Here is a 23,162-nt window from a genome sequence, read left to right on the forward strand (position 1 = left end):
TTGCAGGTTTTAAAGCGGATCACCAAAATCTGTGATCAACACACTGTAGGTGGTATGGAATAATTTACCCGGGCACCAGGCAGACCAGACTCTCCAGGACGGCCAGGGTCACCGTTAGCACCCTTGGGCCCACTGGCACCAGCAGGTCCACGCTCACCAGGTGCTCCCTATGTCGGGAAAAAAAAAGAATATGAGACAGAGATGGCCTCTCAGTTAATCAATGCAGAGCCAACGCTTCAATATCGGAACCCCAGAGGAAACTAGATTCTCTTCCCAAAGTGCAGTAGTTTCATTGGCCCGCTGAAGATGAAAAATTTTAATTTTGACAGACTCATTTGGAATAAATACAACTGTGCAGAGGCAGAGAAGATAATGCAAAATGAGATGTTGGCTTTTCTGATATGAGACATGTTGGCCAGCAGTTCACACAGATTTCTGAGCCGTGCTGCCATCTAGAGGCCAAACGGTGGAGCCACATGTGTCACTGAGTCCTCTGAGGGAAGCTACAGACCAAGTTCACAGGCCAGAGAGCTCAATTCGGATTTTTATTTCTGCAGCTGTTCACATTACCTTCTGAAACATGGACTCCAAAGTGAACTGGCCATGGCCCTGATGTGACCCGCATGCGCAGTAGAAAAAAACAAAACAAAACAAAAACACGTCCTACTGAGCACTTTGTCCGTAAGAAGATGTTGGAAAAACAGACATGGAGGCCACAGATGTTAGCGTATAGGCCGTAAACTCTACGGTTTCATACGGTCTAACATTTCACTGTCCCTCCTTTGTTTGTTTTGTGACTTTCGCCTTCGCACAATTATGACGACAGTCCGTCTAGAATGACGTAGCAGTCACGTGAAATTCCGATGCGGGCGCATAAAAAAAAAAAAAAAAAATCCGATGGTATCCGATTTAAAACCACTTATGAAGGTATTCCGAATCCGATTTAAAATAATCCGATTCCTTGTTCATTAATTAACGATCAGATCTGGATCACATGGAGGGAAGAAAATGAGATTTGGGCCACTTGGACCTTAAACACAACCTTTGCTCTTAAGAGAACAAAAATGATTTAGTATGTTTTCATTAACTCAGTCAGTAAGATCCCGATCTGAGTTCACTGTGAACCACCCTTTAATGCGCTTCATTGACTACATCATTTCAAGGCTGTAAGACACTTTGTGCAATTGAACTCCATTCGATTTTTATTTTGGTGTAATGAGGTGAATGGTTATGCTTGAAAGATATTATCAGGGACAACTGTCTACAGTAAAAGATGTTCAGTGTTGTATGCTTTTCTTCTTTCATGCCCTTAAAAAAAGAACACTCAAGTTTGAGTTAGATCTCTAACTCAATTTCCGTGCCTATAAATGGTATTTATAGGTACATAAATAGATGTAAACACTGTGACTCCATTAAGGGATGGAGTATGAAACCTGCATCCTTTGGATTTAAAGACTTTAAGACCTACCTCAGACACATTTTGTCATAGAAATATATGACTTGGCTCTTTATTCCGTATTATTTATAATATATATACATATAATGCACTTTAGTAAAGGTGTTCTTAAACAATACAGTAGATCATACAGAATTGGGAGAACCAGTTTGAGGCTCAATTGATGCTTAAAAAATGCATGCTGCTAATTTAGAGTCAAATTGAAACAACTCTCATTGAACAAATCAACCTTTGCCAATTGAAATATAAAAAGGCAAGAAGAGAGTAAAATGTGTAATAATCAGAATAATTAAGGTACTGCCTTAAGCATCAGTTGCATTATCAGAAGTATCATCAGTAACTGTCTCCGTACACAATTAGAAATTTAAAGATGTAGTGTGAGTGGTTTGTCAAACCGAAAAGTAAAACTGGAGGAAAGTTTTGGTCGCAGATTAATCAAAGTTTGAACTTCATAAGTGGTAACTCAAGGAGCAGGCCCCACTCTAAGTAGGTGTTTATCCAGTCTGTGCTTGGTTTCTGCATGTGATCATGTGACACCTACTGTGAATGACAGTTGTGTGGAAGTGGGTTGAATGTGGCAGAATGCATTCAGTCCTATTTGAAGAGTCTTTGCTCTCCGAAGACTGTCACGGCAGAACAGCGGCTCTTCTCATACAATATAAAACACAGCACTACAACAGTGGAAAAGTCAGACTAGAAGGTTACTGAATCAGCCTGAGTGAAATTGAATTTCTGTTTAAAATGATATGATTTTTTATTTTATCAGTATTCACCCCACAGTATCTGACAATGTTGATATTAGATGATTCAGAAATGGGAGTTTAAAAACAACAAAGCCATTTCTAAGATCAGTTTTGAAATCCAATTTGGAGCTGATTGAATATGCTGTCAGTTTGTCAATTTCACAGATTTACCTCGCTCACACATCAGCTGCATTTCAGTGCATTGCTGCCAAGCCCTTCTCAGGAACAGGAGAAGCTATGACACTCACCTTAGGACCAGCAAGTCCATCTTGGCCAGGGAAACCACGGTTACCAGGGGCTCCCTGTACAGGAAAGACGAAACCAAGGTTATGGTAAAACAAAAATATCAACAATGCAACAACACTGAAAGTCAATAACTCTCATAATGGTCCTTCATTGTTCCTTGGTGGTACCCAACTAAATAAGGAAGACCTCCTTTGTTTTACATTCTGATTTGTTTGAAATGATCATTCTTCAAAAGAAAGAAATAGTTTCACATAAATACTTTGTGCCTGATTGGTGCATGTTATGAGGTTTATAAAAAAAACATGACAACCTTCGATCTATAGATCTGTACAAGAGCGAAGCTGTTATTTAATGAATTGCTGTAACAGAGTATAGAAGCAGAAGCATTTATAACCTATAAAATGAACTGTTTCCAGTACATACTCTCTCTCCAGGAGGTCCAAGTGGTCCAGCAGCACCAGGCTCACCCCTGGGCCCTCTCTTGCCTTCTTCTCCTTGTGGGCCATGTGCTCCCTGAAGACCAGCTGGTCCCTGGAAAACACATCCGCAACAAGAAAATGTGTCATATAAGTAAAACAATGTAAAAAGGCCCCCGGGAACAGGACTTCCAACCGTTGGTAGTTATTGTTGCTCAAGCTTTAAATGCCTAAATACAGTGTTTACATACTTCATTGTTGAAATTGAAATTATTGAAAGATTTTGTGAAATAGATCAAGAGTCAGACATTACAGGGACAATTGACAAGACAACAAAACAAAACTCACAATTTCTCCTTTTGGTCCAGCCTCTCCCTTGAATCCTGGAATACCTGGGTCTCCCTAAACAGCAACAGACCGAGAGACAAGCGAGACAGAGTGTAAGAGAGCAAGCAGCTTGTCATATTTTTTCAGCGTCTTTCATTGTTTGGAAGAAACAATCAGCAGCTGATACTGTTTTTGAATAATCTTGGAACTAAATAGTTTCCAAGCAACACAACAACAGGGGTTATTTGGGGTTCACACAGGATTTAGTGAGCACATACAGATGTTCCTTTGGGTCCAAGAGGTCCAGTAGCTCCCTGAGGTCCAGGGGGGCCACGAGGTCCTGGGAATCCAGGAGCACCAGCAATACCAGGAGCACCCTTCAAGGAGAGACAGAAGCATGAGGCCGGTCAGCCACACAGCGAATGAACCATCTGACCTGATGATTTGCAGATTTACAGTTCAGTTCAGTTTTAGAAATGGTTCTTAGCTTAAACTTACAGCTGATCCTTTAGCTCCAGGGATACCATCAGTACCGGGGTTACCCTGTGAAGTTGACAAAGCCAGTCAATATCCTTTCAATACAACTGGCACTGAATCACTGTTATTCTGAGACTGAGGTGCTGATAGTTCATATTCTCAGTTTTCCCTTTAGATATTAGGTTACCGCTGCTCACTTACAGAGGCACCAGAAGGTCCAGGTGATCCAGGAGTGCCAGACTCTCCACGAGGTCCCTGGGCACCCTCAGGCCCACGAGCACCTGTAGGGCCAGCTTCTCCCTGATCAGACACACAGAGCAAATAAAAAAAACATGACATAGAATTCAGACCATTGGCAACTAGCTAAAACAAAAGAGACAAATCCTACAGAAAGCAAGTTACAGAAAGAACCCCAAAAGAAAGAGCTTTAAAAAGATATTAAGACTCAACTCTTAAAAATCCTTTTCATTAGAAAGTGGTGGCCTATCTGATATACAAGACTACCCTAAAATGTACTACTCCAGTGTGATGTGTCTGCTTGTGGTTATTTGTCTGTTTCAAAAACAAGTAGTCCAAAAAAAAAAAAAAAAAGGAATCTACAAACTACACCACCGCCTTTTTTCTGGGTGAATATTTCCATTACTGGCACATCTGGGATCATGTGCTTGTCCTATCTCTGTTCAGTTGGTGTTTAGTTTCATGGAGAAACCACAAAAAAAGCAGCTGTGTGTTGCTCTTCATTGCAGGGGAACCAGAAACACAGACTGTTTCATTTTCACATAATATTAAAATACACTTAATAAACTATGAAACTCTTCCTCCTGTCATATGTTCAGGCTAGTTGCCTGGTTTTCCACTTCGGAATAAGCTCGTTGCTGTTTCTTGTGGTTGTTGTGTGGGGGAAACACAGCCTGTGCACTCAGCCTCTGTACTTGGACAGGTGACATCCGTCCAAAGTTCTTCTAAAACAATACTTGAAGTCAATTGGTGTTATGGCTCCATGGATTTGTTTGTTGTTCCTGTTTTAGCTTCTGCTGCTGCCTACTAATTTTCATTGAATTGTGGTATATATTGTAAAGCTTTCTTTCCGTCTGATAAAATGTGCTGGATTATAATTATCCGTCCCGCTGGTTTCAGTGATCTAATTTTGTGACATATCCCCGTTGTTACTGTTCAGCTTGTCCCGTACTCACACTGATGACTTGGCTTGCACACAGACCATTCATCCACATGACTGTTCACATGATGAGTCCCCAAGTTGAAGTCAGTAAAATATCAGAGAAAAAAAAAAAAACTCTTCATATTCATGTTCATGCTTTACTATTTCTCACTTTCTAATTGCATTGCATCTAAAAGAATCAATTCATGTAATTTTTATAGCACTAAATTGCAACCTTCATTATCTCATCTCATTTTATAGGGTAGGCTAAGGCGTCACAATATCATAGACAGACAGAACAGAGAAGAGAGCTTGATCTAATCAATATGTTTTATGCTGCTGTTGCAGTTATAGCCGGTCTTAAACTTTTATGTATTGTCATCTGCTGCACTTCTTATGAAGATATTTCCTGCGTCTTCTGGATTTTAGCAGTGGGTGACTTATTATCTGCCTCTTAACCTGCTGATGATTAGTGTTAGGCTTATTTTTTCCTCCTCAAGGGGTGATATCTATAAAGCCAAATGTGTAAATTTTATGGATCTTGTGGGTCAGTATGAAAAAAAAAAAGAGAGACTTAAGCCTCAAAGCAATATTTTACATTGTTTGCAGCCTCATAGAAGTTAATTAAATTCCTGCTCTATTGCTGTAAACTTTGAAAATCTGGTGCCATAGTAGTTTTTTTTTCTCTCTAAACCTCCTGTCAAGGCCAGTTGCTAGAACCTGCGACAAAAAGGGGAATATTGTCATTTTATTTCTAAAATAAAATAATACAAATGATTTCACGATCAATTAGTTTCAAAATAATAATTTGTTGGAGCTAAATAAGAACTGTCTATTGCTCAAATATGTATTTGTGTGGTTTCTATTGTGCTAGCAATTACATTTTTGTTAGTCTTGGGTTACTTTTATATTTGCAAAGGTTTGTTCATAAGGCTTTGAGAGGAAAAAGGTCAAATCAGGCTGCAGCGAGTTAACGGGCAGGCCGGATCCAAGCAGACAACAGGGTGGGCTGCTGAACGTTAAGCAAAGTAAGGTAATGTGAGATATTTAATGTTCCTCACCGTGGGATACTTCCTTGGATGTTAAAGCCACAGAAAAATACCCATTCATAGAGAAACTGACTCTCCTGCAGACAAACATTCAAATATACTAATTTCTTCAAGGGTTCTGCAAAGAAGCACCCCATTTATTATTCCCCAACTATCAAGGAGCTCAAAAAAGAAAGCAAGCTAGGCCCTCGAGCACAGATCTGAGCATGTCTGCCATGTAGGAGGAATAAATCAGAGGAGAAAAAGAGAAAGAAAGAGACTGAGACAGGGAGAATAACACTTTAAACCGCCCTCCTCCCTAATTTTCCACACAGATGGAGGTTTAGAACACTTTTCAATGCTGTGCAGCTTTCTCCAATTTCACTAAAGCATTTTAACTTGTCCATATAAATCCTCCCTGAGTGGCATGCTGCTGGTGTCTGAGATCTAAACTTGATTTGATGCAAGAAAGGTTTATTATAACTCGACAGAATTCATTCTTTTTTGGCTGTTACAAACACAGAGTTGTTGGGTTTTTGTTTTTTTTTTCCCCCCAAGGAAAATGTTTAGGCAGTCAGTTCAGTTACATTGGCTAGATTTCTCACAGACAGATGAAAGTGGAGAGACACTCTCTTTACTTATTCCCTCAAAGTGGGGAAAAGAAATAGGAAATAGTGGCATCAGCCGACTCACCTTTGAACCAGGAGAGCCAGGGAATCCAGGAGCTCCAGAGGGACCAACAGGGCCCTATAGAGTGGAAAACACAGGCTTTTAGCTCCACTATTACTATCTGAGACTTCAAGGGGTACAGATGTAGAGATTCATTTTATGCTCTAAAGGAGTGCATGTGTACAGGTGGGGATCAGAAGAGACAGGGATGCTTTTTGTTTATGTATGTATGTTTCACAGTAAATATTAAAGCAAACAATGACAACAAAGTAACTGAGACTCACTGGGGGACCAGCAGGTCCAGGCAAGCCATCGTTTCCACGTGCTCCCTAAAAAGAAGAAATAAGAAATTAGTCATCATCAAGTGATTCCAAATTATTGGATAAAAGTTTCCTTAAAATGGGACATAAATAGTTGCACACCACGAGACTAATGCCTCCAAATTACAGTGTAATTATTATAAGTGCTCCTTTTTGGCAAAAACCCCCCCAAAAACCTCTAAACTGTACTCAAAGGTCATTCTCTCCAACTGTGCAGTAGACACTAAGAGCCAAGGGAAGCAGCTTGATCGTGTTTTATGAACTAGATGTTTGGTTGGTGCCCATTAAGAGTTTTTAAATTAAAGAAGGGGAGAAAAAAAAAAACAAACAAACAAAAAAAAAAACTTACAGCAGCTCCACTGGGTCCAGGACGGCCTCTCTCACCAGGCAAACCACGAGGTCCCTATGTAGATGAGCGAGGAAAATACACCATCACAACCAAATTTCTATAAAAATTAAGTCTGGGTTTGTACATAGCATTCCTCGTGGATGTTTGATTGTTGATATGTACAGAAAATCACACCATTGGTCCAGGGGCACCGCTCTCTCCGGAAGCACCAGCCTCGCCCTAAAGAGAGGGAAGAGTTCACAGTTAGTATGGTGAGGGAGTCATAAGTGAAGACGGTCTAACGTTTGGCTCATTTCTGATTTTTTTGTTACTTGGCAACAGCTGTTATTTCTGTGTCTGTATAGTGTCAGTGAAAAGTTATCTTATAATGATGATGTTATTTCACTTAGCTTTTTGTAATGATCAACAAAAAAACACCACAAAAACTACCTTGGCACCAACAGCTCCAGTTTCTCCCTTCGCACCATCTAGACCTGGATAACCCTAAAAGATGGCGCGGACAAACGTTGCATGGTTAACCAATAGTAAAACAGATACCAACCACATAATCTTCCTGGAAATCATCAAGAGTCAACACACTCACTCTGTGTCCTTTGATGCCGGGCAGACCAGGAGTTCCTGGGAATCCACGAGCTCCCTGCAACACGAGAGAAGAGACAAAGTGCAAAAATGAATGATGTAAGAATGATGCAGCTTTGTGGCCACCACAAAGATAAAGACAAAAAAACATATTCCAGTTTGAACAAACAAACATCCTGAGGAATCTCACCTGAGGTCCAGTTGGTCCACGCTCGCCTGATTTGCCAGGTTTGCCAGCTTCACCCTAAAACAAAAACATACAGGGAAAGTTGTATCAGAGTAAAACGGATGAGTGGTTCAGGTTACTTTCTTTTAACTGCCATATAAGTATGTTTTCTGAAAACGTTAAATACTCCACAGTGTAATTATTATTGTTAATTTGTGAGAGGGCACTCCTGGTGGACAATATCCAATATGTCATGTCTGCTGCCATCGTGTGGCCAAATTCGAAATTACACTCTTTGTCAAGCAGATCAGCACTTTCCACATTACTTTTAAGAAAATGGGAAAAGTAATATTTCATGTTATGTCACACAATAGATAATACTGGCTGAGAGAGTCCCTTATTATAGAGGGAAATGGATGCAAGCTCTGATGAAAAAAATAAAAATAATTAAAAAAGGTTAACATATGGACCTATGCCATGAAGGATCTGTCCCTCCATTGACAATGCAATGCAACATTTCCCATTTTAAAGTCTAAGGTTTTTTATTTTTGCTAGTGTAGTGGTAATGATACATTCAGAAACAAAACAGATGCAAAAACAATAGTTATTTGTGTAATTCAGTTGAGTTTGTAAAAATGCAAACACTAAGAGTTAAGAGAGGTCAGTAAAAAATGTCTGATGGAGACGCTATGATGTGCCCCTCTCATGCTAGTTTACTAAACAGGAAAAAAAAAAAAAAACAAGATTTAAAAATCGAAACACACTATTTCTGCCTTTTTATGTGGTTGTGGCACACTTACATCATCTCCAGCTTTTCCAGGAGGTCCAGGGGGGCCACGGGGACCCATGGGGCCCTATTATTGTGAAAGAAAACAGCAAAGGTGAGACTCAAGTACAAGTTACAACCAACAGGGGGCAGCATTTTGAACCAAAATTCACAGAACACTATAGATATAAGGCTCAAGCGTGGCTTTGGCCCTAAAGGGTGGGGCCCCTGGTCTGCAAGTTCATCAGGATTATAAAAGTTTTGTTTTTTTGCTTTTTCTTAACCTTCCTTAACAGCCTATAGGCTTCTAATGTTTCTGTTGTTAGAACTCTTGGCAGTTTTCTTCTTTATTTCTCCTCATCCATGACTAGATCTTAGTTGTACACATGAAGCCATGAGTGTTGGCGCTGATGGGGTTATGTGTGTCTGTGTGTGCATTGTGAAATGAATTAGTAGTACACAAATCTCTTTGTATGCAAGCACATTGAGCAAGAATGAAAATATCGTGACTGTTGATGGGATTAGCCAATGAGAAAAGGTCAGGATTAACGAATAAAGCGAGGGAATAAATATCTATTCGATCACAGTTCAGCTGTTTCCAGTCATTGTCTTCCTTACTACGCCTCTATTGGCCTATTGGTGCTATCATACTTTTTACATTTAGATGACCTTTGTCTTTTTCTATGTATTAGTTCTCATATTTAGTAAAACGTGCCTATACAATGGCAAAAGGGATTTGAAATCAAAAAGAGAAAAACGTTAATGACATGCTGTAGGTCGTTTTCTTTCTGATGGGAAAAAAGTGACATTGTTATTTAAAAGGCTAAAATGATTTCTGGACTTCACTGAGGCAACACTGGGAACTGTCTACAACTGTCAAGTTATTTTCTTGATCGTAATCATCCATAATGATGTGCTGGCATGTATTTGAAAGGAAAGGCACCTCCACCTGCTTATCTGAACTCCGTGGAAGCAGATTAACACAGCAGTGGGGAAACCCGGAATTGTTTACCTGCTGAGGGAGTCGGAGGGATGGGGCTGCTGTACCCTCAGAAGGGGTAGAGGGAGAAAATTCAAAGGAGAACTTGCAAGAAGGACAAAACTAAGTGAGAGGCTTTCTGTCTAAGCGGAGTTGTCTGAGAAATATAAACAGGATTGGTGCCATGACTTTCACCATTAGATGTCAGGCTTCACACAGATGTGAGTTTCTAAATGTGAGGAATGACTGGCTGTAAGGGTTGTAAATGTTGAAATGCAAGGGGGCGGATACTTAAATGCAGGATATAGGTTTAGTGGTTGACAATGAAAGGTTAGAGAGTGTTGATGGAAATAAAGCGTAGCTATAATCCAGGTATCTGTGGCAGATGTTCCCACATGGAGTTGTGAAACTGAACAGGAGAAGGTTGAACAGTTCAGTCATGCTTTGGTGCTTTTCTGATGACTTCTTTTGGTAAGATCCCATCTCCCTTGCAGACACTACTCTGTATCCCCAATTTCTGATATTTGCTTTAACTTTGTCACCTGTCGAAGTAATTTCAAATTTAGAGACAAGCTCAGAAAAAGAAAAGAAGAGAGGTTTATAGCAGCATTGAGATGAAGGGAGAGAAAGAGGTTATAAAAAGGACTCTTGAGCAAGGATTTATAATAATGCATGTGCTGTGGACATGTGGGGGAATAGCACTCTGAGGGCCACTTACAGCTTGTCCGGGTTCTCCAGCCTCTCCTGGGTTGCCTTGGAAACCTTGTGGGCCCTGATATGTGGAAAGAGGAGACAGATTGTTTGATGAGGAGGTAGCTATTATGTACAAAGTGTCAGAGATGAAGCAGAAAAAAGACTGGCTATCGATGGTGACGTACTCAGGGTTGGGTTAGACAGATCAGCCGAATAGAAAATTAATCTTCTGCCTTAATAACCGAGTTTGGGTAAAACAACAACAAAAAAAAAAAAGAATGTTTGATTGTGGATACATCTCAAAACAACAGTCAATATGTCAGCATGGGCTGGAAATCAAGACTATTTTCTGACTATTTAATGACAGAGATAGTTAATGTCTGTAGAGTTTTCTTCTTGGGATGCAACTAAGCTTCACTTTAAAAACATTAAAATATAGTCTAAAAAAAAAAGCCCTTTGCAACTTCTCAAAGCCCCAAACCAATTTTTCACATGTGTTTTTTCTGGCCGATAGCCCAAAGCAAAAAAAAGTGTTAAATTCAGGAAGGAAAGGAAGGACACTGTCAATACCCTGAAACCAAATAATGGGCTGATGAACTAATCAGCTGACTGGACATGTGCTGTATTAGCATCACTGACTAAAAATAGAAAAGCAGTTGCTACAAAAGAACGTCTTTAATATATTCCTGTTGGTCTACATTACAAACTCCAGCCTTATAAAATGACTTGTCTCTACAAATGTCGGGCCATCTGTTTGCATCATATCTAAGTGCAGGGATACAGTAGGTGCCCAAGGAGAAAATGCTCCTCTCCAAATGTTGGCTTAAGGTAATAAAACCTTCAAGTCGAGGCAAGTCAGCTGGCACTGCCTACAACTTAATAGCTCTGGAAGTCAGAGCTCAGTTGGGGGGCAGGAACAGAAAAAAAGGTGGGTAGGTTGTGGATGGAGGATAAAAAAGCCCAGTAGACTGTGTGAAAGGTACATTTTCAGGTGTTCTACAGTGCGTCTGGTTTGTGGTCTATGAAAAAAAGTCTGCAGCTGGGAGGCTAAAGTATCCGCCATGTGCCACCCTCCTCCAACCGCTCCAACCGTGGGAGCGTTTGTTGGTTCTTATTATGTTAAAATAAATAAAACGTAAATATTATTAAACACACTAACTGGAAGTAGATGGATTTAGTCTAGACACCTTTGTTACATAACTCAGGATCTAGTCTAAAGGTGGGTGTGTTTTATGTGTGGTTTAGTGAGAACAGCAGGTACTTACAGGTGCTCCGGAGGGGCCAGGTGGTCCTCTGGGTCCCATAGGGCCCTGAAGGGAAGAAAACAGGCATGAGACACTACGTCAGGCGAACTACATATAATCACAGGCACACAGGACAGCCTGCTGCACAAACATTTTACACATTTCAGGAGGAGTATTAGGAAGAAATCCTGCACTCTCATCCATAAAAATGTTGTCATAAGCTATAAAAAAAATAAAAAAATTAAAATCAACATTTCACCTGATTTGCCCTAAAACCATACAAAACCTTAACAGCTCTACTGGTCAAATCCATAAAGAGCGTGAAAAATTCCTCAGTAGCATTTAGACTTGCTTTCTACCCTTCTTTTTTTTTTTTTTTACTGCTTTTTCAGATCTCTCATTTTCTTCTAATTTCAGATCCTTTTCTCCAAGTCCTGTGTGTTTCTGTAGGTCAGCAGTCATGCTCTTAAGGGAAGTGTTTGAGCTCTACATGACTTCTTAAACTTTGACATGGGATGAAAAACTACATCATACTGAGCTGAGAAAATTTTGGATCTAAGGTATGTGAGATTCCGGACACCATTTCACCTCAGCTGAGGTTTCTTAAACTACATTTTTTCTGCCTGAACCTTAATCTCCTCTGCGAGTGATTCTTGCTGGAGTCACACGAACATGTCATCTGTAATTCAGCTTCATGCCTCAGCGCTCAACAAGAGAAAAATCACATTCTGTGGAGGTGATAAGCTGAATCTTTAGAAAATCAGCTGTAGCTGTCAAGTTTCCCAAGAGTCCATGTCCTTTAGTTGGTTAAGGCAAATTATTCAGATTACTGAGGGCTGCTTTCACCAAAAATGAAAACATATTCCTCTCGGTATGTTTGCTCTTGAAACCTTTCATTTCAGCATCATGGCTTGGCTTAAAATAATCAGACATGGCAGCCAAAGCAAATGTCAGAGCCCGGCACAGTGGTCCTCAGAGGGGAATGAAAGTCACCTTTCAGTGGGTGTGGGTACCCTCCACCACAGTGGACAGCAACATATCAATGGGGTTCTTTATCTCTGCGACCTTCTGAAGGAGTGTTTGAGGGGGCGCACGTGTGCGTACGTATTTGGGTGTACATACATCTCAGTAGCAGCGTTGTATGAGTGTGTCTGGGTACGACTTAGGGCCACATGCGGGTGTGTTGGATGGGTGCAAATCAACATCAGTTCACTCTGTTCTTTCACTGCTCTCTCTGGCAAGCTAAAGTAAATGTGTGGAGGCTTCAGAAAGGCCCAGCACTGTGGTGTGTTGTCAGACATGCGGAAGGACCGACAGTCGTAATGGAACCACACACACACGCACACACACACACACACACACTGCTGTTAGCTTTAGGGATCTAATTGACTCCAGCTGCCAATGCCGCCCCCCCCCCCCCCCCGCTCCCGTCCCCAACTACTCCATCTATCCTGCTGGTAACTTATACCTCTGCTCGGCTGAGACACTGCCAAACTCTCTAACCCAATATCGTTCTCATTGTGCTCGTCGCTCCATCTCAGGCAGGTTCTCATGCCAGCTAACTGACGGCAGCAGTGGTTTTTCATGGGTTTGCAGTGTAATGACAATCAATAGCTGTTTCCTCAATTGATCAAATTACCCTTCTGTACTCCATGTGAGGCATTTATTTTCTTGCCTCTTTTGGCCAACACTTGGGGAGACTTTTCATATTTTAGGTCTTAGATACTTGCCAAAACCATTTAAACATGCACTGCTACGTTGCCATTCATCATTCAGCTCCATTGCTGAGATATTACAGATGCTGGCTGATGGAGAATTTTGACGAGTGTCTTCACTTGGAAACACAAATCTGTCTAAGCACCCGGCTATACTCTTTTGCTCAAATTGAGGAATCCTAGTAGATTCATAAGCAACTGACAAAAAAACAATACAAATAAAATGAATGCACTTGCTCACCATTGGTCCTTGCATCACACCCATCTGTGCACCGCCGGCCTTCTCATCAAAGCCACCAGCCATCTGAGCAGCAAAGTTCTGCAAAAAGGCAAAAAGGCAAAAAGGAAGAGGTGGTAAGATTTTTTTTTTTTTAACTCAAGATATATGAAGGCTCCGTAATGTACATTTAAGCAAATCAAGCTTTTAAAGTATCTGTTGGAAGTCGTTGCCATCTGTTGAAAATGAAAAGATGTCATATTGTCTGCAGGGTAAAAAACATCTGTTTGAAATAAACTGAAAAGAAAAGGCCAGCAAAATTAAATGTAGAAAAAAAAAATCTGACTACATAAACTTTGAAACCGAGATGGGGCTGTCCATTGTGCAAAACGTAAGTATCCTGTGTTATGTGTATGAGTTTATGTTGATTTGCAGAGTTTGGAGGATGCAGTGTCGCTTTGGCAGGAGAGATGCTGTCAGCAGCAGAGCTCATGATGAATCCTGATGCAGACAGAGGAGTGGCAGAGGGCATGTGAACACTTTTCATCTCTCCCTCCTTCACAAAGACTCTCCTTGTCTCCCCCCCCACCCGATGTCTGTCACGCTCCCTCCTGCCCTTCCACCTCCCCTCCCCTCAGACCACCTCCTTACTTCTTTTCTCTGGCAAAGAATGAGCGGCATTCGATCCATTCTCTCTCTCCGCATCCACTCACTCTTGTCTTTTGGCCTCCTCCTATCACCAGGAGTTTCCCACATCTTTTGTATACTTGAATCCCTCCCTGCTCTATTTTACCATTCTCTCTGCTTATTCCACCCATTCACAGTCTGGCCCTGGATCAGTATTTGACCTGTCAGCTCCTACATCTGCAGTGAATGCCAGTCCACCACCCATACTTACTCCACCGAGGCCAGGGGGTCCATTAGGTCCTGGAGGTCCAGGGGGGCCAGGGTTTCCAGGGGTGCCAGGCTCACCATCTCTGCCACGGGGACCAGGGCTTCCCTGAAATAGATTTGAAAAATAAATAAATAAATAAATAAATAAATAAATAAAAGCAATAAAAAGCACATTGAACTGAAATTGTTTTCATTATCACTCAGTCTGGTGGTTTTCTACATTAATTAAATCATAGCTCGGACCATAAAATTAGATTTTTTTTTAAACAGAAAGCCAAGAAACCAAGCACATTTGAGAAGTTGCATCTGACTTATTATTTTATGGACAAAATCCTTTTGCTTTATTTCAGTATCTCAAGCTTGTTTATGTTTTTATGTAAAGCCTTTTTTTTTTTTTTTTTTTTGACAAACCCCATAACTAAAAAAGCATATATGAGAATAGAAATAATGTTGAATGTCAAGAGTGATTCATTTTAGGCCTGTGTGTTAGCAGTTGAACTCTGAAGTACTTGGGATAAATCATTACACGGTCGCTGGCAGACGATTCACTGCTGGACTACATTAGTCAGGTACAGCTGACAGGGACTTAATGTTTGGTCGGACCTTCTCCAAACTCCACTGACACTTGACGTGAGGGAAGTGGACTACATTTGACTCACTGGTAGCAGGAGACAGTAGATTTTTAAACTAAAAAAGCTGCAACATTCGGTTGAACCTTCATATTTCCAAAATTTCCATTTCAAGGAACTTCTTTCCCTCGAGGGTTGAAGTGCACAGGGATCATTTATCAGTTCAAATCAGACAAACTGGCATACCTCTGTGCATGTAGTGACAAATTACCCTGCGAGGGGGTTCTTCAGCAAAGAATGTGATCTCAACCTCTGCTAGCCAAAACTCAGTCCACCTTGCTCTTGAATCTACATAAACAAGATAACTACACAACATAAACTCAGGGCCTGCAGCCACTATCACACGAGCGTTGTTGCATTAATGTGATGATCAAAGCCAGGCGACTGCGGCGACGCTGATTTCCCTCACTGACTGACAGATTGTGAGGCCTTCGAGAGAGAAGCATAAGTTTAAATTATGAGACTCCGACAGTCCCCACATCTGTTAAACAACCCAGACCACACAGCCTAATGGAAATGACACATGACTAGTTAGACTGAGCTGCTCAGTGAAAGGCTGCCATTCTGCAAAGCTGCAAGCTACAGCTTGCAATTCCCCCCACCCCCATATTTCCCACTACTGCCCCCAAAGACCTCAAGCTATCAGCTTCAATAGGCCATAGTGTACTTCATAGGGGGTGCGGGCCTTGTTTTTTTTTTTTTTTTTTTAGGCCGAGATTATGAAAATCATGAAATGTAACTCTCCTCAAACTGACCTTCTCTCCCTTCTCTCCTCTTGATCCACGGGGTCCTTGCTCTCCTGATGGGCCCTGGGTGAAGAGGAGAAGGTGAAATGGTAACTTCAGGTGTGATCCTTTACATTTCAGTTTAAGAGGCAGATGCAGCTTGTGCCCTCTGCCAATGTTAGCCAGAGGCAGACTATTTCTGTCTTTCATGGATACAAGACAAGAGAAAGTACAACAATTTCTGAAATGCTGAAATAGACACACACCATTGGGCCAGGTGGTCCTCTTGGTCCTACAACCTGCACAAGTAAAGGGGAGAAATGATAACGTTAGTGTGGCATATAAAGACGTGTTTGTTGTGATGCGCAAACTGAGTGTGCTCTTTACAAAAGCAGATGCATTAGCACATGTGAGGTTTATATTCGCCCTTGATCTCCCTGGACATGAGGGGGAACATTATCTCACTCCCATTAGAGCAGACCTGCTAACCTCTTCAGGCAAAGCATTATCTGATACAATACAATAAACAATGTTTTCTTATTTCCTGCCATAAACTTGTATTCCCTCAAAAGGGTAAACATTTCCAGGTGCAGCACTGCCGCCGCAGACAGTTTCCCCGGCCGCCCTCTTCCTTGCTCCCCACTTCCTGGATTACAAAAATCTTTATGGAGGATTGTATGGAGGATTTATTATGCTCGGCCATCTTCCTGGTGAGTGCCCTATTGGACCTCCTTCCTCCTTCTCTCTCTCTTCAGTGTATACTGATGGTACAGAATCTGATGTGACATTTTATAACACTGATAATAATGAGTGACTAGTATTATTTCTTCAATTAGTCAAAACAATTAGACACATCCATGCTTCGTTGGTGGAATGTAACTAAATATTTTTATCTAGGTATTTTGAGGGAACTTCTGTTTATTGCTGTTTCAGAGACAAATGTGCTTTTTACTCCAATGTATTTATTAGACATCTAAATTTACCAATTTTGGCTGATTAAGATTTTAAAACCAATCAATATGGATTAAATAATCTAGGAATTATGTAAAACATAGTTACCACATTGATATGAAATACTGTAATAAAATATATTTAATATATCAAGCTTTTTTGTATTATAAAATGTGTTACTTTTGTTAAGATGCTTTCATACTGCTACTAAGGCTTTTAATTATGATATTGTATTTTTGTCTTGCTGTATTGTAACTTCATCTGCTGTTACAGGTATGGGTTTCACATGGAACTGAAGAAGAGCTCTATCAAAACACTAATAATAATGATGAAGTGAAAGGAATGATCCCATTGTGTTTTCAGTGTGAAGGTTGTGTGATGTGAACTTACATCAGTAATGTCTCCGGGTTCACCTTTCTGACCCTAATATTGAAAGAATAAAGCATAAAAACATCAGTTAACATAAAGACTACAAAATAGTTTGAAACATTTTTTCTGATTTCAGTCTATTCTCTCAACCACATTTTGAGATTAATTTGGACTGGAAAGTTGCCGTTTTATTAGGAAACTGGACAACAGTCAAATGACAAAAATAAGTATCCCCTACAGTATCATCAGACACATAAGTATGGCACACAGTGTGGGCCAGGAAATAACTATTATCCATCCGGCAGAACCTTTTAACATCAAAGTCACATCTAAATCCATAAACTACAGGCCCCTCCAGCAGCACTGACATCAGTCTGGGACAGATACAGGTTTAATTGCAGTGGCTGGAGAGCATCATGATCAAATACCCAGACTAATACAAACACAAAACAGAGCTGGGTCAACATCCTACAAAGGTCTCACCTTAGCTCCAGGGACTCCTGTTGCATGGTGAGGAAAGGAGGGGGGGGGAAACAGATTGTTAGTGACTGATCATTGAAGGTTACACAACATTACCTGGACACCTCAGAAGTCTGTACATGCTTACAACCAGTTGTGCTTTCTGAATCTATCCTACTCCAAAGACCACCACCAAATCACACTTGTGGCACCCAAAGAGCCCATCAGGATTGAAAAAGTGTTGGCTGAATCACCATCTTAAGAGCTTGAAGCAGAAGTAAAGAAGCAGTAAGTAAGAGACTTGTAGGAAGCGAAAGCATTTGTAGGAGCTCTAATATTTTAGTCTAATATTTAGACATGTTCAGCAGCACGTATTATCATCGCAACATTAAATTAGGCCAGAGCTGCATTTTTGTTTTTTTTTATACTGCAAAACAAAGAAGCATTGTTAGCTAGAAATCATGATCATTCATGAGGTTACTCACTTTAAATGTAGGGCTGGGAATCACTGAAATTTAATCTAGATTTCTTTTATATTTGCCACTAGTCCCAATGCAATAATAAAACTATAGATTCTAAGACAGGGAGCAGAACTTGGAATGAAAAAACACTGGCAATGCTTCTTAAACATGACTTCTTAACTGTTATGTAATACAGGTAGTCAGAGGACACATGCCTCCATAAAATGATCTAAAAGCTGCAAAAGTTTGATTAAAATATGGAAGTACCTGCTTACATAATACTGGGACAAGATTCAAATTTGACCTGACAGATCAACTGTTCATACACAGTTTTATAATCTGTGATCTAAAAAAAATTCTGTTGTACTGAGTTTTGACAGTGAACCCTAATTTTATGTGGGTGATGGCATGAACTGATGCTTTACAGGTTACATACTTCTTAACAGGCATGTAGATTTGCTTTAAAGTCAAGATAGGTATTTTATAAAGCATTTTAATAAATTTGCATGCATCACCAACAGCGACACATCTGATTTTATTCCTACTCCTCAACCATAATTGTCCACCAGCAAATGGCCATCTTAAATGTGGTGAATAACTCCTTCAAAACTCCTTGAACCTTCAGCCGAGTGTCACTGTTTTTTGTTTTTTTTTTTTCTTCTTCCTTGCCATCAGATCTGCAGAAATCCACAGAGAGAATATAGAGTAGAAATGTGAGGCCGTGTCTGCTTGACTTAGGTATTTCCTTAATGGCTACCACATGTTTTCATGATACTTGGGGGAAGGACAGAGTATTCAAACAAGATGGGGCCAAGGTGAGCCAGCTATAGAAAAATGACAATGAGGAAGCATTTTAGTGAAATTTTCTCAGATGTGTCACTGTTGGCTTTTTTGTTTTCTTATCATTTGTTTGCTTTGGGGATAGGAAACAGTTTTAAAGTCAAAAGGTGGCATTGAGTAAAAGCCTGATTGGTAGAGGTTAAACTGCACACAGCCAACTTTTGATTGATACCAAACTGTCCATGTGTCATTTTCTCCCCAAAATAAACAGAATGATGCTTGACAGTAATTTATTTATGAGAAGTGTGAGATAAATAAATTACAACCAATGGGCGGAGATGGGTCAGCTGCGCAGATGGGGCAACACTCTCCAAATGGGATTTCAGGTTTGGGGCAGTCTTTTAACTCCTCGCAGACAATTTCATCACACAGGACGGTTCCAGTGTCACACACACAGATGCGACAAGGTTCAGGTTTCCAAACGTCCTTGTCGTTATAGCGCTGTCCATCCTGCGTACAGCTAAAAGCATCTTCCTCTGTGTGTTACACCACGGTGAGGGACACACAGAGGCAGAGGCAGGTAGATGGTGGGAGGAAGAAGAAGATTATGTAAGATTATACATCACTTGTGAAGAGCAGTCCCTTCAACATGTAACTAACAAACACAGTCCTTTTACTGTAGGTCACAAGAAACACATTCAGTATATCAGCTTTGTTGGAGAGCATTGGCTTAAATGCAAAACTAACTTGATAAAAATGTGATTTGATATTTCGCTGATCTTTGTGAAAACTGATTTCTGAGAAATTCACAGTGGCAGCTACATGCCAATGATACTGAGGCTGGTCGAGATGGGCTGTATTACTCAGCAGTATGTCAGCAGGGTTGACAGAACAGAAACGCTTAAACCTGCATCTTTAAAATCAGAGCTCAAAAACACTGATGAACAATTGCATCAAAAATGTGTTTTTAATACACCCTGTGCGTTGTCAAGGTCCCTAAAATAACCTTGAAAGAAAAATGGTTTCATTGCCTCCCACCAACTCTAGGTGCAGTTACTGAGCCAATACGTGCAACCTCTAAAGGAGCCACATGGTGGCAGTGTACCATCACATATTCATAATGAGGCTGAGTAAGACCAGCAGGAAACCCTCCAATGGCTTTATCTACATCTACAGACCATGTGCCCAAATTCTTCAACAAGTTAGAAACAGGGCTAGTGCAGATTGCAGGAGACATCCTAATTAACTCCACGCCACACAGACGTTGTATTCAGGAGATGTGAAATGTTTGCATTCAACAGCTTGGCAAAAATTGCGGTGGAGGTGGGGCATGTTTCAATAGGGGTACTGTACGTGGTCTAAATTACACCACTCAAGAAGGTTAACAGTGGACACTGGCAATTAGCCATATTCTAGTTTTGCAGTCTTCCAGTTTTCTCAATTGTCAACATCAGAGCAGACACTTGCTAAAAAAAAAAAAAAAAAAACAAACAAACAAAAACAAACCCCAACCCTGATTAGGGCTGCTGAACCTGCACCAAAGGTAGAAAGTGTCTGCCATCAAAAGAAAGGCCTCAGGCTCCAGAGATTTGATTGAAAGTAGACGGGCCAAGTACAGTAGCTATATTTACCTTTGAGGACTACTTAGGTCTAGGTAACCTAACGGACCTCAGCTGCAATGAATGAGGTCTTTCTGGAATGGGACAGAGCGGGCAATTCACAAACTATTGCCTTGTATAAACATAGGGCACATTTTAAACCCCATCTGGAAGCCATAGCTGTGTCAGATGCCAGTTCAAGCACGTCAGGAAAAAGAAAATGGTTAGCTTTCGTGCACATACCTTGTGGTTTTGACATTTAGATTTACAGGCCTGGATGTACTATCAAAGGCCTGCACCTGTCTTTTCACCCACTCAGGTATGAAAGATTCCTCTGAAACAGAATATTCTGGGACAAGGGCTCCTCTATCTGCCGGAGAGCTGATAGAAAGCTGGCTTTTCCTCACTGGGGTTCATTTCTCCTCCCATGTGTTGGCAAACATACGGTTTTCCAGGGAGGTAAAATCAACAATGAAAATAGTAAAGTGAACCCATGTGCTCTAACTTTTAGGCCTCAATCCAGCTCTAACCCCTGTCTGATTAGTTCCTCACCTGCATGAACCGGCCAGTCAGTGGTCTCAAAACTGAGAGCTGGAGAACTGACCTATCTGCTGTGCTGAGGTCATGATCAGACCTCTTTACCACTTGACTGTCTCCCAGAAAAAAATTCTGCCTCCAGTTAGCGAAGAAGAAAGGGCTTTCATTATATCCAGGGGCCTGTGTCTCTGAAAGAGTAACGTGAGACTTGCAATTGCTTTGGCATGAGCATTTTTCCCTTTTTTTCTCATTCTGCTGAAAAAAAAAAAAAAAAAAAAAAAAAAAATCTTTACTTCAGAAGCTTAATAAGTCTGTCTTATCTTATACTAAGAAGACTGCACTTAGGATTACAATTTAAATATTCTTGTCTTAGATTTTTCCAATAACTTTCTTCTTGCATCTTGGCTCTGTCTCTCTCTCTGGGCTGACTGTCACAGCTTATGGGTAATCTTTAAAGCAGATGGAAACCCTGAAATCATATGGAACATTATTTCTGGCCCCAAATCTGCAGGAATACCTGAATTCTCACGTGTCTCTTGCAGATACTAAAATCAATAGTCATGATGAATAATCCCAGGCCAACCTTATTTAAAACTTTAGAGACAGAGGAAAGTCTTCAGGTGTGATAAACAATAGAAGGGCCATTCAAATCTTATTGGAGGTTTCTTTAATGGAAATTTGGGGTTTTTTTGTCCACCTTTCCGCCTCAACACGCCAGGATCTGCCTGGATGCCCTCTGACAGCAATGGAATGTGAACACTTTTCACCAAAGGCTCTTGAGCCTGACCACCTTTCACTTTTCACCCCCCCCCACCCCCTCTATATTAAGTGAATCTGCAGTTAAAAGGGGAACTTGTCAGGGCCCCTGAAGCACCCACAGGTGCCTGGAAGCTTAAGTTAGAAAGAAGGGGGAGGCAGGGGTGAGGCAGAGAGAGCAACCCTGGTGGATCAAAATCTGAATATCGGGATTTTTGCCTTCCAAATTATAACCAAGAGTGCAAATTCCATCAAGAATGAAGAAATGCTGACGAATTCGGAACATGAAAGACTCTGCAGAACCAGGACATCAAAGTATCTTTGCGCGCATTATTTCGCCTAAACTTCTGCTCATCACTTTTACGCACGTCCACATCTCTGTTATACTGTAACTTTATCACAGTTCCAACACACAGTGATATCAGTGGGTTTGGTAGACAGGTCCACATCTATCATAAAAACAAACAAACAAACAAAAAACTCCACCTGCATTAAGAGTACTCAAAGGTGAACTTTCTGTGCGTAAAGGTTGCGAAGGAGACATAAAAAAAATCCCTCCAAGCACGAAGATCGACGTATTTCAGAATAATGTAACCCTTAAAAGTTGTTTGTTTGTTTTTTTATGTCCAAATACACTTTCCAACAAATTGAAGCTCTTCTTCAGTAAAGCTCAGAGGAAAAAATAAAATAAAACTGTCACTTACGCTCGTCCTCCTCTTGACATCTCACAACGGCTAATAGACAGACTTGGGTCGCTACAAGGAGCAGTACAGTCCTGGAATCCATAAAGCTGAACATGTCTAAATATTAGACATGCAGGGCCCTTCAGGGAGGAAGAAGTGTTCTCAGTATTTAGTGTGTGTCCCCAGTTACAAAAGCCAAACCATTAGACATTCACCCTTGCCAGAAGAAGAAGGGAGAAAAAAAAAAAAAAAAAAAAAAAAAAAAACACCGATGGGGGGGGAAAATCCAGCGGCAGGACCCGGACCTGCAGCACAAACTCAGCACCGACCACTTCAGGCCAGACGCTGTAGTTTTATGTCCCCGTTGCCTTCAATGAATCTTCGTATATTCCCAAATATCAGTCCGGCCCCTTACCCCCAGTCAGGCTGAAACCTGAGCCCCGTTTCCATTATCCCAGTCTCAGACCACTCCTTTCTCCATGTGCTGCTCCTGAACCCAAAAAAACTGAAACTTTTTTTTTTTTTTTTGTGCCCTCCCTTTGCCTCCCCCCGCCTTGTTCATAGAAAGCATAGCTATGTCAGAGTGGGTTCGTTCCGCAAAATCAAGGTGCTTCTTCAGTATATGGGCATGTGCAGTTAAGGAAAAAAAAAAAAAAAAAAGTCTAATTCAACCTCCAACTGTTGGTTTAGACTCCTCCAACACGTTGGGATGAAATATTTGCAGAATAACATCAATCATCAGTCTATGAGTTACAATGAAAAAGTGAAAAT

General features: G+C 40.8%; 1 protein-coding gene across 3 annotated transcripts in view; it reads right to left on the reverse strand.

Moving 5' to 3' along the window:
• Positions 1 to 22,605, reverse strand: part of col2a1b (collagen, type II, alpha 1b) — a 39,766-nt gene extending 17,161 nt beyond the window's left edge. Inside the window, exons 1-25 of one of the 3 annotated variants that reach the window (XM_029501669.1) lie at positions 22,413 to 22,605; positions 19,141 to 19,347; positions 17,601 to 17,605; positions 17,139 to 17,171; positions 16,064 to 16,096; positions 15,828 to 15,881; positions 14,448 to 14,549; positions 13,574 to 13,651; positions 11,639 to 11,683; positions 10,399 to 10,452; positions 8,736 to 8,789; positions 7,960 to 8,013; positions 7,774 to 7,827; positions 7,620 to 7,673; positions 7,365 to 7,409; positions 7,191 to 7,244; positions 6,806 to 6,850; positions 6,546 to 6,599; positions 3,867 to 3,965; positions 3,687 to 3,731; positions 3,467 to 3,565; positions 3,210 to 3,263; positions 2,869 to 2,976; positions 2,448 to 2,501; positions 69 to 167 (exon numbers count right to left, since the gene is read on the reverse strand). In XM_029501669.1, the coding sequence (XP_029357529.1) occupies positions 69 to 167; positions 2,448 to 2,501; positions 2,869 to 2,976; positions 3,210 to 3,263; positions 3,467 to 3,565; positions 3,687 to 3,731; positions 3,867 to 3,965; positions 6,546 to 6,599; positions 6,806 to 6,850; positions 7,191 to 7,244; positions 7,365 to 7,409; positions 7,620 to 7,673; positions 7,774 to 7,827; positions 7,960 to 8,013; positions 8,736 to 8,789; positions 10,399 to 10,452; positions 11,639 to 11,683; positions 13,574 to 13,651; positions 14,448 to 14,549; positions 15,828 to 15,881; positions 16,064 to 16,096; positions 17,139 to 17,171; positions 17,601 to 17,605; positions 19,141 to 19,347; positions 22,413 to 22,506 (1,677 nt within the window). In that variant the 5' untranslated portion in view covers positions 22,507 to 22,605. Of the gene's footprint in view, positions 1 to 68; positions 168 to 2,447; positions 2,502 to 2,868; positions 2,977 to 3,209; positions 3,264 to 3,466; positions 3,566 to 3,686; positions 3,732 to 3,866; positions 3,966 to 6,545; positions 6,600 to 6,805; positions 6,851 to 7,190; positions 7,245 to 7,364; positions 7,410 to 7,619; positions 7,674 to 7,773; positions 7,828 to 7,959; positions 8,014 to 8,735; positions 8,790 to 10,398; positions 10,453 to 11,638; positions 11,684 to 13,573; positions 13,652 to 14,447; positions 14,550 to 15,827; positions 15,882 to 16,063; positions 16,097 to 17,138; positions 17,172 to 17,600; positions 17,618 to 19,140; positions 19,354 to 22,412 lie in introns of all 3 variants that reach the window. The other 2 variants (XM_029501668.1, XM_029501670.1) reach the window with 2 other exon arrangements.
• Positions 22,606 to 23,162: the final 557 nt, after the last annotated feature.

This window comes from Echeneis naucrates, chromosome 5 (genome assembly GCF_900963305.1).
Source record: "Echeneis naucrates chromosome 5, fEcheNa1.1, whole genome shotgun sequence".
NCBI lineage: Eukaryota > Metazoa > Chordata > Actinopteri > Carangiformes > Echeneidae > Echeneis > Echeneis naucrates.